Genomic DNA, 14,849 nt, shown 5'->3' on the forward strand with positions numbered 1-14,849 from the left:
ATCTCTATGGAAATATGTGATAGGATCTTTAGATGTTCCTTCATCAATGTGTTGATAGGTTGGTGGGTGTAATAAAGAGTTATTTTTCTCAACTTCATTATCACTAGAGTCATTATGTGGGAACTCATCATCAGTAGCATCAGCATTTCTAGACAATAACTCAAATAAAAATGAATAATCCACATTTTCTTCATGAGGTTCACATCTTTCAAAACCACTAACATTTTTCAGAAAACTCACATTTCTGGACACATATAATTTGTTGTTTTTAATATCGTAACAACGAAACCCCTTTTGAGTTTCGGAGTAACCAAGAAAAGCACATGTGATAGCTTTTGGTGAAAGCTTGTCATTATTGTCTGTAAGAACAAAACATTTGCATCCAAAAATTCTTAACCTATTATAATCAGGTTCTTTTGTGTATAACATTTCAAAAGGCGAAATTTTGTTTAAATTTTTGGATGGAAGCCGATTTATGAGATGGACAGATGTGAGAGTTGTCTCGGCGCAAAAATTTTTTGGTATGTTTTGCGAAATGAGAAGGATTCAAGTAGTTTCAACAATATGTCTATGTTTTCTTTTGGCTAATCCATTTTGTTGAGGTATTTCAGAACAAGATTTTTGATGGAGAATACCATAACTCTCAAGATATCTTTTGAATTCATTTGATAGGTATTCTCCTCCAGAGTCAGTTCTAAGAATTTTCAAGTCACCATTAAATTGGTTTTTTATCATCGTATCATATGTTTTGAATGTCGTAAATACCTCATGTTTGTGCTTAAGAAAAAATATCTAACAATATCTAGTGTAATCGTCAATAAAAATCACATAATACGAAAAAAACCCTTTTGATAAAACAGGTGCCGGTCCCCATACGTCTGAATGGACAATTTCAAATGGTCTTGTCGTAAACATAGATCTTTAATCAAAAGATAAACTTCTCATCTTTCCAAGAGTACAATCATTACAAGTGAAATCACTTTTACAAAGATGTTTAACAAAAGTTAAATAAGAAATTTTAACAATATTGGGATGTCCATGCCTTTTATGCCATACATTAATATCTTTATGTTGGACAATATTATAAAAAGGGTTTTTTGGAATTTGAAGGAAGTCGACATAGTATAGATCTCTCTTCCTAGAGCCTTCCCAATCAACCTCTCGGGCTGACGATCCTATATCCAACATGTATCATATGAGAATTTTATATCACATCCATGGTCCGAGAATTGAGAGACCGAAAGCAAATTTAAGTTCAATTTTGGTATAAATCTAATTTTTTGGATAAAAAAACCTTGTTTTTCAAAATTTTCAATTCCTTTGATTTCAAGAGAAGTTCCATCCGCGGTTGAAACAAAGGTTGGAGAGGAATTTTTTAAATATTCGGAAAAAGAACAAATACTTGGAGACATATGAAAGGAGGCACCCGAATCTAAGAGCCAAGAAATCTTACCGGGAGTAGAGAAAGTTGACATGGCGGCTCCAGAAATTGCCTCCTTGAGAAGAGGTTGAAGCGCTTCTGCAATTTGATGTAAAGAGAAAACTCCATTGGAAGAAGAACTTTTTTCCTTTTGGGGTTGGGATGTGGTAGTCATGGCTAGCAACTTCTTCCATTTTAGACAAACCGGTTTGATGTGCCCTGTTTCCTTACAAAAGTGATGCACAATTTTGTTATAATCTCTTTTTCCACCTTGCCCACTATTTTCCCTTGCTCCTTGATTTTGATTTTTAAAGTGGGGAGGTTTGTAGGTTCTCAAATTGTTTCTCCGTCTTGAAACAACATTAACACCGTCACCTTCTTCTTGGTTGGAAGGTGTAGCAAGAAAACTTGGGTTATTTTTGCTTATACTCATACGAGTCTCTTCCTCACTTAATTTAGTAATTACATCTTCAAGAGAAGGGGAAGTAAAGGCGGATAGAAGAGAAGATCGTATTTGTTCAAATTCGGGTCTAAGTCCATTTAGAAAGTTGAAAAAGCGATCATCTTCTAATTGTTTATGCCTAAGCTCAATGGCTTTACCACTCCATTTGGGCTCAAGCATGGCATGCTCATCCCAAATAGAGGACAACTCCGCGAAATACTCTCTAATAGTCATTTTGCCTTGTTGGAGGGTCAAGGCCTTTTTTTGACAATAGTACTTGTGGGACAAGTCTCTTGAAGTGTACATTTTTTCAAGATATTTCCATGCTTGAGAGACTTTTTTGAATTTGATAATAGGGCATTGATTCTTGTTTCAACGGATAAGAAGATCCAAGATAGTATTTTAAAATTTCTCATCTCCCATTCCTCATGTTTCTTACTATTAGTCTTCAAACACTTTGATTCTCTCTTCACCTTCAAGAATCTCTATTTCTCCTCTTTTTACCAAAGTAATCATTGGTTCCGGTTCCGGTATTGAGCCTTAGACATATCACCAAAGCCCTTTACCCTTGATATGTGCTTTCATATTACCAGCCCAAATATGATAATTTGAGCCATTGAGTTTGAACCCAAGAGAGAAGTGAGAATCTTTTTCCCCCATTTTGAGAAGAAAGGAATATAGAGTGAAGAAGATCTTACCACAAGCGAGTCTTTAGAGCTTACTTGATGTGGTATGATTCTTTCGATATATATTGCAAGTGGTCTCCACGCCGATGATCAAGAGAAAGGTAGGTGCATGCTTTTCGAGGCGCACGATCTTCTTGAATAATCACCTTCGTTCTTCAATAATTCCCAACGGCTTGGATACCATGTGAAGAATCCTGGCAAACAATCAAGTTTTCAAGTAACTTGATACTTCAAATACTCAAGGCACACAATAGCATTCAAATGCTTTACACCAAAAAGAAAAGAAGTGCAATAAATGCACAGTGTTTATAGGCTTAAGGAGACAAAACTCCTTACTGTAATAATCAAATACAATGGGCTCACATAGACCTTATTTATAAGGCTTTCCAAGTCTTAAAGAGACGTTGGGCTGATTCCCAACAGCTCTAATAAGAGCCGTTGGGAATAACCCAACGTCTCTTATTTCAAACTGTACAACGTGGCTGACTGTTGTACACTGTACACCGTCAGCTACCGACTGTGTACAAAAATATTACATAAAAAAGAACAAAAAATAAAAATGAAAAATTACAAAAATAAGAAAAATTAAAAAAGTAAGAATTACAATCATATGATAAAACATGAATATGCGTAAAACATGAATATGCTTAAGATGTAGAAATGATTAAAATACTCCTACAGCTAATACAACAACAACAACAACTACGCCTTCATCCCAAAACAATTGGGGTCAGCGATATGAACCAAAAAAGAAATTCATTTTGGGTCTTCCACATGAATCCTTTTCCTCCAATCATTTCTATCCAACGCCATGTCCTCGGTGAGGTTCAAAGCATTCATATCCTTTCCTATCATCTCCATCCAAGTCTTCCTAGGCCTACCCCGACCTCTTTTAACTAATATATTTTCCCATTTCTCCAACCTTCTAACTGGAGCATCATTAGGCCTTCGCCGAATATGTCCAAACCACCGTAAACGATTCTCTCGCATCTTATTTTCAATGGGTGCAACACCTACCTTCTTACGTATCTCTTCGTTCCGAATCTTATCTTTTATTGTATTTCCACACATCCATCTAAGCATCCGCATCTCAGCTACACTCATTTTTTGAATATGATGTCTCTTGGCAGCCCAACATTCCGTACCATATAGTAAAGCGGGTCTAATAGTCGTCCTATAAAACTTTCCCTTCAACCGCAATGGCATTCTACGATCGCACAGCACTCCAGTAGCACTTTTCCATTTCATCCACCCAACCTTTATCCTATGATTTACATCTCCATCAATTTCTCCATACTTTTGAATGATGGATCCCAAATAAATCTCTGTAACAGAACTAAATAAATCTCTGCCGAATTCATGTATAAAACTGATTTGAAAAAACTACCAAGGTTCAGACCAAATTTCATTCAAAGGGAGACCGTCTAAAAAACCATGCGTTAAATGACTTCCAGCATGCAACTAATCCATCCCTATCTTATTCATTATCTTTATCAAGAAGGAAACTGTAGAAGTGAAATAAAGGGGCAGAGATACTGGTCTTTAAGATTTTATATATATCATAGGTTTTTTTCCTGTTTCTGGATCTGATTTATAATAACCTAGCTCTTTTAAGAGCCCATTCTGATCTATGATTACAAAATGAATTTTTCACTTTAGAGAGAGAGAGAGAGATGCAAGCCAAACTTCCTTTTGTAAAATTAGATTAGAGAAACTTGAAATTTGATTTTTTTTCCAACAACAAACAGTTTATCTACAGTAAAAGATTAAAAAAAAAATGAGACAGTGCATAAGTGAGAGAGAGAGAGTCGAGATGATTCAACTAATATAGGAAGGAGTCTACCCTTTTAAAATTTGGATAAGAATATATGGAACTCTCTCTCTCTCTCTCTCTCCCATGTCTGTGTTGTTGATAGGGTGCAAGTACATCTAAAAAAGTAAACACTGGAAATGTTGCTGATCAAGAAATAAATGTATATGGTATCTTCGTGCTGCATGTACCTGGGTACAATTTCTCCAGATATGGTCAAGAAAGACTTCCTGACATGCACATCTATTGATTTACTTTTTTGTTCAACAAGGGGCATTATTTAATCAATTGCTGCTTATTATTGAACATGATCAAATGATTGTAATTTTGTAAGACTATGAATGTATGTTTTCTGAGACTTCCTGTTTTATGTATAATTTTTCTTTGAGTATCCACACAAGTGGAGAAGCAGTGTTCAACTCTTTCCAGCTTTACTTCTTGCCTCTTTATGTGATATAAATGCTGTTTTTTTTCCTATGCCACTTGGTCTATTAAGCAGGCATTGATATGCCAGTTGGTGCTTCTTTCACAGGTGCCATTAGGACAGAAAAAGTCAGAAAACGCGTCTCAAAATGGGATTTGGCTTCTGAATCGCCTGTTCAAGCTGAAATCGAGAAGGTTAAACCTGATGCAGGGATAATGGGTGGAGCTCGTTGTGATAAAGAATCTAAGTCAGGGTGGGATGCTCCAACAACTGTTAGCACTCCTGCTGTGGGCTGGGGAAATGTTGAAGATGCAACCAGTGTCCAGGAGTGGAAAAAGGATGATTGGAACATGGATGGAGGTGATGCTTCGTGGGGTGGGAATCAGAGTTATGCTACAAGAATATCTCCAGGTCTGGATAAGTGGAAGCATGGAAGAGGCAATCGCTCTTCAAGAAGTGGTTGGGCTTCATCACGCCGGTTGTAGCTCTAACTTCCAACTTCTATTAATCTTGGCTAGTTATCCCTTCACTCTCATTTTTTCTTTCGAGCAAAAAAAGTTATCCCTTCACTCTCAGTTTTTCTTACCGACTACCCATTCGAAACATTCTTGTTCCTTATTCTTTTTTTCCTTCCAAGGTTTACAATTTTCTTTTCTGCAAATCTGCATGCAGGAGTAGGAGCAGGAGCCCTTCTCATAGTTTTAGGCATGACATTGACGAAAAGGAGAGAGGGAGAAGAGAAGCTCAAGTTTCAGTTCCCCTGTGCTTTAATTTCTTGAGGGGCAATTGCAGGAGAGGGAGCGAGTGCAGATTTCTCCATGAGAATCATGACCCTGATAGTGCTAAGTACTCTGACAAAAACCGTGTTCCCACAGAAAGCAATGGTAATAGGCCAGAGAGAGGAAGATTGATAGGGCGTTTTGATGATGAAATGCACACTGATCCACTTGAAAGACCAGTGAGAAGCAAATTCCCTCAGGATGATAAGAAACGGGATGTAGAAAGAGAAAAGCGGTCTACTTCTTTCTGCCGTGATTTTAGGGCTGGCAAGTGCTTCAGAGAATCAGGATGTAAATTCATCCATGATGGTGTTAGGTCCAATGGAAGCGATGGTTTGCCCATTAAGGAACCAGCACTAGAAATAAAACATTCTGGGAGCAAGGAAGATCAAGAGATACAAGGACGTTGGCAGGAGCCAAAACATGAGCGAGAGCAGAGAGAAGATAGGGAACCACCTCCTTGTCTTTTTTTTGCGAGGGGATCTTGCCAAAAAGGATCATCATGCAGGTATTCTCATCAACTTTCTGCTCATGAAGCTTCTGCTAAATTGTCCAGGGATGATCGGTTGATAAGGCTTGATGATCATCATAGATCATGGGGAGAGTCTTACTCTGAGTGGGGTGCCAAATCAGAGAGTGATACTCACATCTTGCATTGGGGTCAAAGTAGTGGTGCTGAAGAAGTTGGTATTGATGACTCAAAGGGCGATGCTAAGTTATTAGATGGTTCAGATTCAGGTAAGGGAGCCAAAAGAGAAGAGTATCATCACCACAAGGGTAAAGAACATAAACACCACCGTGAAGATGACAGCAATTGGGGTCCCAACGAAGATATCAAATATCAGATTTTACCCAAGGAAGCTTTGGAAGCTCCTCTAGTTACAAGCCATCTGCATCTGAATGAGGTTCCCTATGCACAGCAGGATGCTGCACCTAATGAGGCTGGTGTTCTCCAACCAAATGTGTCTGTCACTTCTTTCACACAACAACATGCTAACACTGCCTTGTTACCTACATGTGGTTCTGATACTCATACCAGTGGTACCAATCTATGGAGTCAGGTGCCCGTTTTTGCAGGTAATGCTCCCGCAGTATGTTGGCCTGGGGAAGACATCAATCTGATCCAGCCACCGCCTTCTCAAGCTGCCATGGGGGCAAGTATTCAGGTTCCATTGCCTCAGGAGGATTCAGCTCAGAAATTTGACACACCAAGAACAGATAATGTTAATGGTACCCTCACAATCAATAATGTAATGCCTGCACCATTCCAAACAAACGCTAAGGTGGTAAACTTGCAGAATCCAGTATTGAACCTCTCAGCATCATTGGCTCAGATATTTGAAACCGTCCAACAAATTCCACAGCTGTACAATTCACTAAATTCTGCTGCTTTGGCACCTTCCCAACAGTTTGCATATCCTAATAGCACAGTGCCTCCTGCAGCAACCCCATCAGTTCAGCCTAATCAGGATCCACGATCTCAAAGTAAGCCATATGATCCTGTGACAGACAGCATGGAGCCTCTTAGTCAATCAGAAACCGATAAACAGAAAGCTGTGGGATGTATTGTACTGGATTTGGAAAAGCCCCAGGTTGACAACAAGCTCAATGAACACTCTGGCATGGGTGAGAAAGGCCGAATAAATGTGGTGCAACAGAGCTCAGCTCTTGAGAAAAGCCATGGTGTTGAGGGGAAGGAAGCATGCAAAGAAACTCAAGAACATGGTGGGAAAGAAAAACTGGCTGATAATTCAACAGACGCTCATGGTGATGCTGCCAATGAGGAAAGAAAAAACAAGGAGGAAAAAGGGGTGAGAATGTTCAAGTTTGCACTAGTGGAGGTGGTGAAGGAGATGCTGAAGCCAACATGGAAGGAAGGTCGCATGAGCAAGGAAGCTCACAAGACTATAGTGAAGAAAGTAGTTGATAAGGTGACAAGTACATTGCAGGGGCCTCAGATACCTACTACCCAAGAACGTATTGATCAATACCTCACATTTTCAAAACCAAAACTTACTAAACTTGTACAGGTAATTCACTATGATTTTGTTATTTTATTCTAATTTAGATTGCTATTTGCAACCTGGAATCATTTTACTGAATTCCAGATCCCCAGCAAGCTATGCCACAGGGCAGGCCACTTTAGCTGCGTGTTCCTGGTGGCAGGAGCAGACACACAGATTCAGACATGGATTCCTACAGCCACTATTTTATATATATTTTTCTTTTTTATAATATCTCAATTAAAATATAATTTTAAACATTAAAAAATGGTTTTTTATTGATTAAAAAAATTAGAAAATTCTGCATCCTCATGTTCCATTGTGATTGTCTGTGAACCTTGGAGCTATTGGCTGCCCAAGTTGCTTAGAATTTGATCGGCATTCTGCTGCTTTTCATATGCAGGCATATGTTGAGAAGTACTTGAAGGTTTGAAAGGTGCACAACAGCATGGACGACGGAAGATATCTCCGAATGGCAATTCATTAGATTATACATTCTATGTACTGTCATGGAAATTTGTAAGTTTGAGTTTATACACTCTTCAATGAGTCTGTTCATTGTAATACATTTTATATTTCTTTCGCAGTTTAGGCTGTTGAAGCCTGCATTAGTTATTTGTAGATAGATTGATACTTATGGTTCCAGATTCTGCATTTTGCAATTGACAAGCATGCATGAGGTAACATTTCATGTGCAGCATGGTTTAGTCTGCTTGATGTCTCTGTCATGGTGAAAAATCCCCATTGTGAACAGAATTATCCTTTCCGCTAGTCATTATGGCACTAATTATTGAAGAGAAAATTCTTAGTGTTTTCTTATTTGGATGGTTCTTGATGTTTTCTCGTTCTTTGTAAACTTCTTTTCATCTCATTTTTTCCAATAAAATTTTCTGTCATAAAATATATAATTCCTTTTCTTTTTAAGCCGTTTGATCAGATATCCTAATTAGTGAAAAATAATGGTAGTTTCAGGACCAAAAGTTCTTTGGATGTGGGTTGGATCCAAACCTATTATGCACATTTCAAGGGTATGGATCTTCATAATACTAGTACAGGAACAGGTCAGATATGTGTCTGGCACATGGTACTGACCCGGAACCGTGTACAAGTCTGTGTCACAAATAATATTCATAACAAAATCCAACTCAAGTTTCTTTTTTCGTTTTTAAGTCAGGCTGGGGTTCGGCAGAACCCTACCAGTTATACAACAATACCGTTGGGATTTGAACTTGCAACGTCCCAACACAAGCTGACGTGCACTAGCTGCTCCTACCAGACAAGCGGAGCCCCAGTTGGTGAACCCAACTCAAGCTTGCACTTGCATATAATACACATTTTTAAAATAATATTTTAATGCTATGTTTGGGAGCCTTGCAATGGGATGAAAACATGGTTTCAGTCTGTTGCCAAAATATCGTTTTGCCAATGTGTGGTGTTGAGAGGAGTTGCTAAAAAAACTTCTCGTGAAAGGTGTTGAAATGTGGCGTTGGGCCTACCAACACCAGGTCCGAACCCATTGTTTCAGCAACACCACTGCTCCCAAACAGCAAGAGAGTATGAGAGCATGGAGGATTCAGGAAACCACAACACAATGGCTGACTCAAGGCTCCCAAACATATATAGCCTAAATGTAAATGAGTTGAATATGGATCAGATGTAGTTGAATGTGGATCTGGTCTTGGTATTGCCTGCGGAAGACATAACAATGTGAGCACTGCTCCCTCTCTGATGGATATGACTGTAGATTGATGCTTACCTAATCCATATCTGGCTTAATCTTTCTCACCATATAAACGGCTAAGGCTAACTATGCTATTGCTACACATAGAAAGAGGCTCCGCGTGGGCCCCTGATGTTTCAATTTGCCACTGTGGGGCCCAGAGAAACTGTGCAGATTTGGCATAAATGGTGTCATTTCCACGTTACACATCCAGGCCCTAGCCCAATATCTAGAATATTCTAGATCATAGTCTCAAATCTCGTCCTCGGGAAATTATCAAGGAAAAAACTTGTGATATTTTGAAAAAAAACTAGTTTTTCTTGAAAAAAATCTTGGGTGATTGTCTTATAAAAATATAAAAAACTATGAAAGAAGGCATTTTTATTGTGATTTTAGCATGATAAAAAGTGATAATTTAAGAATATAAGTAATACTTTGAAATACCATTTTTTTCATCAATATTGGCCTTTTGAAGATATAGCAATGAAAATTTGTTATTTACGGAATAGTTGGGTCTCTCCATTTGCTTTTTTCCCTTCACTGAATCAGCTATGACTTGGGAGATCCAAGTCAATAACTGACATGACTAAGAATTACGCACGATCTTGGTTAAGTTTCATGGTTCTTGACAGTGGGGCTGGTAAACGAACCAGATTGTACCTTAGATCTAGGCCTAGGTTTCAAACAAAACAATGGGTGTTCAAGCTTGGCTCATTCTTTTGGTGAGTTGAGCTCATGGCAAGCTCAAGTTAAACAAGCCAAGTTCCAGCTAACTCGTTTAGAAAACAAACATTTTCAAAATTATAAACAACTGAATTTGGACTCTAAACTTATTGAGCTGAGCTCAAGCTAGCTTATTTTACAAAAAAACAAGAACATGCATTGTTTCAAGGCTGCAAGGAGTATTTGAATTCTAAACTTATTGTTTGTGAGCTAAACACATCAACAGTCTTACACTTTATGATATAAAATATAGTTAAAATATGTTTATTACTAGTTAACGAGCCTATACAAGTTGAACCAAGCCCAACATTCGTCGTTTGTATTCGGCTGTCCGAGCCTATTTCATGAGTTACAAGTCGAACATATATGGTACAGTGGACTGGATCCACATTCCTTGCTGCAAGGCCATGGCAAGACTTTCAAACTACCCTCCATAAGCAGGGAGAGTACTCGGAGAGTTTTTACATTGCACCCCAAGGGGGGTTGGCGTAATGGGGTGGGGCCTTGGCTGCTAGATGGGTAGTCAAGGTTCGATTCTCATGGGTGTGGTCCTTCTGCGGAAGCCAACGCCTAGCATATGCCCTGAGAGCAGGGGTCCTAGCCTCAGAGTTTTACCCTGCTGTCACAATGACCGTAGGTATGGCAGGCTGAGTCAGCATAACCAGGTCTTTATTCCAGGTGTGGTTTCTTCACGTTATAAATTTAAAAACAAAAAATAAAGGTAGTGGCAATTTCTTTTGCATGGTTGCAAAAATAACGACTTGCTGAAGATTTCCAACAAACAAAACGAGGCTCGCATCATTCAATTGAAGTGCATAATGAGAAATCAATGGATAGAAGCACCACCAACAAAAGCCTCCCATTTAAAAGGCTTACACAACAACTTCATGATTAAAGTATATCTGGTAATTGTTGGCACTGTGATGAAAAATGACAAAAGGCCATAGATGTAAAGAAAAATAATTACTTTTGACGGAGCCCATGAAGCTGGAGATAAAAGTAATAGAAGGGTAGAGATAATTCAAGGTCAATCTTAAAAACATGGTTAGGAATAAGTGGTAGGAAATGATAGGCTTATTGAAAATCATATTAATGTAATAGGCAAATTAGAAAATGTTGATTTGAATGGTTAAGGATAGGAAACGTTGATTCTAATGGTTAAAGATAGGAAACATGAAGATAGATTAAGAGGTTAAAAGTTAGGGATTGGTTACAGCAAGTTTCTATCAATTTAAATATGACACCGTTTTTCAAAGAGAAAGGAAAGAATTATTAATAGAAATATGAGGTGATAACAAGGGTGATGATGAATCACCCCGAACACAGAGCTGGGTAGAAAAATGAAAGCCGATGCACTCCGTCCCAAACAAAGACAAATATGATACCATTAAGTTGGTAATATTTCATTTGAGATAATAGAACTCTCTATTATAAGAAGAATGACACTCTTATTAAGTGAGAATAATATTGGTAAGTATTGGATAATTATCTCTCTCTCTCTCGCTCTCTCCACATGTTAGAGTCCAGGCCCTATATATATATATATATATATATATATATATATATATATATATAAATTTTGGAGGTGCATAGGCCCCTACCTGCCCACCCTTGGTTCTACCCATATATATATATATATATTAGAGAGATTAGTCTTAAGAATTTTTTTTAAACATATTATTATTTTTTGGCTAGGCTTAGGGAAAACCCTCATCACTGACCTGTTAGGTGCTTAATCAATAAATTAAAAAGCATTAAGGTGATTAAAAGGTGTGTAAAGTCCTTAAACCACGATAATCCTAACAAACCACCATGCTTGGCAGGTGACATTCTTGATGACCTATTGTAGGATGACTCTCACTTTGGTCTTTACTCCAAGTAGCCCTTTTCATCTTTGACAGGGCCTACTTTGGTGCAGGTAGCTTTTTTTTTGGTTGCCTCTTTGAGCAACTGAACTCAAAATGTTAGGTGCCCAACCAATACACTGAAAATCAAAGGTTGATTAAGGTGCATATATAAAGTTGAGCTCTACCATGATCCTAAGACAACTGCACATCAGCAAAGCTTCAGGTTGGTAAAACGCTTGAGGTTCCCTTCTCCACTAGGGAGGACACCTACCTTTGATCTAATGGCAATGGACACCTTACGGATTTCGAACCATGGTCATTCCATATCAGGTGATAAAACCACGATTGATCCTAGCCAAAGAAAAGCAGTCCTTGTGAGTAATTTTTTATATATGTTATTGCTCATAGCTAAAATTCACCACGATTTGAAGCTCACCGTCATTTAATTTCAACAACCTCCAACAAAAAAAATAAAAGCGAAAAGTTCCATTCATGAACAAGGTCTGACAATGCATTCCATACATGTCTTTTTCTTTATAATTCTAAAGCTGTTGATGCTTTCTTTGATTACATAAAAAATGAAACCGTAAAGATTTGATAGCATCATAGGGCTTCCCTGATATAGGAATGATAGATAAAGTAGGCTTAAATGATATTTTTTTTTAATACAAATTCACCCTTTCTCTTTTGTGGTTCTTTCCCCATAACTTTCCTTTCTTTACTACATGAATGATTCTCTTCCATCTGCTGCAATAATCGATCTGGTTTATGTCATTCCCAAGAAGAATTTCGTTTACTTTTTTTCTCTTCCCTATTTTTTTTTATTATAACCGAATCACTTAATAGGCACACCTCTTGCGAGAAAAACCCCATGTGGTGTTACCGACACCCAAGCCCTTATGGAATCCTCCAGCTAAAGGCACCCATACACCTAGTGAGAATCGAACCTGTGACAAAGAGGTCAGCACCTTCCAACCAAACTCGATTTAAATGCAGCTAAAGACATAGCACATGTATTTGTCATTCTTGTGGTTCAGATGGTTGTTTATGATTTGAAGCTAAAGGTGTTCATTCTCTCTTTCTATATATATATATATATATATCAGTTTTGGATGGTCCAAATTATCATGACATGATGAATTTGGATTTGGGCAGCCAGATTTGCTTCGGATTGACAAACTTAATTTTCCAAATTAGCATGACGTACCTAGATAGGGATGGTCCAAATCAGCACACTGGTTTGGGCGTTCAACTAGTTATCAGAAGAATGCATTTAATATGATTAAAGCATGGCATGCCTAATTAAAAATCCATCAAAAGGAATAATCATATATAAACGTTTTTAACATCTTTAGACCCTTTAGCGACTATCCTGAACTGCTGCTAAAGGGTAAAAAAAACACAAAAAAAATGTGCCCGATGACCGCGCATCTGATTGTGTCCAACGAAAGGGAGGCTCAATGATACCCCTTTTGTGTGTATATATTTATATTTTGCTGGTTTACATATCCCAGTTATATATATATATATATATGAGAAAAGGGTAGGTGCCTATGCTTTTTGTGCCTATCACGTGCCTACCAATCTTGGATAGGGGTTTTCATGTTGTTTTTAAAAAATCTGACCCTAAAGATGTGTTTTGCATGATCAATTTACTAGGAAATCACACTTGGATCATGTTTTTTTTGAAAAAAAATGAATTTGTAAGCATTGAATATTTTTTAAAATTGTAAACCATTGATATTTGAAGCTTATAAAAACCTAATTAACTTGGTTTTAGAATCAGTCGATCAAAAAATAGATTCTCACAAAATCAAGCATGTAAATCACATCTGTAGATTCTAAAATAAAGTAAAAACAATCTTTTCGAAGCTTGATAAGCATGCAGTAGGCACAAAAAAACATTAGGCACCTACCCCTTACTATATATATATATGTGTGTGTGTGTGTGTGTGTGTGTGACGTAGACACATGCTAGTTTGTTTCATGGATCTTGATTACTGTTGCTCTTCGTAACTACTTAGATAGAAAAGTATGTCAATTTGAAACGCAGCATAGATAGAAAAGAGCGCTAGGGCAAGGGCTCACGCGAAAAGTATTGAAAATCTAATTGCATATCAAAAGGTGGGCCACCTAAGGCAGGCAGGGTGGTCGTGGGGCTCCACCCAAGGTTTTTTCTGGCTTCCGTGAGGATCAAGAAAAGAAAAAGATATTTAACAAAAGGTCAAATGATGCTTGCTATGTAAATGGCTACACGGTATTAAACTGAGGACATATTAAATAAGCAAAACCCTTGAAGAGACACCCAAGCCCTTATGGAACCCACCAGTTAAAGGCACCCACACACCCTGAAAGTCGAACCTGATGTGGTGTCAGCACCTTCTCCCCAAGCTCTCTGCCACTCAGGCGACTGGGTGGGTGTTACTCTCATGCATTGTTGAAAGACCAGGATCAATATAGAACTAAATTTCTTTGGAAACTACCTTTATTTTAAAGAAAAATATTTAAATTAAAGGCAAAAGAACCCATAAGGCTAGCTTAGTCTCAGTCATCAGAAGCTATTGAGAGGGGAAATACAAGTCTATAAGTTCCAGAAGGTTACTAGAAAAGGTAACCTTCTGGAAGACCATATACATATAAAAGAGATTACCTAGAGTTTCCGTTAAGCATCTCGGTCTCAGTCCTCCAAGGCTTGCATGCTTTTCTAGAACTAGATATCTAGCACTAATTTGATAAGAGTAAGAGTTGTGGACCCATCAATGCTAACGACGATGGGTTCTCCTGAACACACACACCCACCAGCAATTCTGGTTGACTGTGGGGGCACGGTGACGATCAACAGGACCAGGAGCCACGTTAGCATGCTGATCGTTTAGAAGAGAAGAAAAACAAGGAGGAGCAATGTGATCCTCAACTTTTAGGGTCCCCCCAAGAACGATGAATGAAATTGAGATGACGAGGATCAGAAAATAAACCATTGCAGGGAGCGGAAGAA

At 38.1% G+C, this 14,849-nt stretch overlaps 1 protein-coding gene across 6 annotated transcripts in view; it reads left to right on the plus strand.

Moving 5' to 3' along the window:
• LOC149848343 (zinc finger CCCH domain-containing protein 55-like) overlaps positions 1 to 8,261 on the plus strand; it is a 37,616-nt gene extending 29,355 nt beyond the window's left edge. For 4 of the 6 annotated variants that reach the window (XM_089991610.1, XM_089991757.1, XM_089991834.1 and 1 more), the window contains exons 3-5: positions 4,873 to 5,260; positions 5,455 to 7,591; positions 7,968 to 8,261. In XM_089991610.1, coding sequence (XP_089847736.1) covers positions 4,873 to 5,260; positions 5,455 to 7,591; positions 7,968 to 7,997 — 2,555 coding nt within the window. In that variant the 3' untranslated portion in view covers positions 7,998 to 8,261. The remainder of the gene's footprint in view (positions 1 to 4,872; positions 5,261 to 5,454; positions 7,592 to 7,967) is intronic. The other 2 variants (XM_089991905.1, XM_089991540.1) reach the window with 1 other exon arrangement.
• The last annotated feature ends 6,588 nt before the right edge of the window (positions 8,262 to 14,849 follow it).

Source organism: Nuphar pumila, chromosome 1 (assembly GCF_984573655.1).
Source record: "Nuphar pumila chromosome 1, dmNupPumi1.hap1.1, whole genome shotgun sequence".
In the NCBI taxonomy this organism is placed as follows: domain Eukaryota; kingdom Viridiplantae; phylum Streptophyta; class Magnoliopsida; order Nymphaeales; family Nymphaeaceae; genus Nuphar; species Nuphar pumila.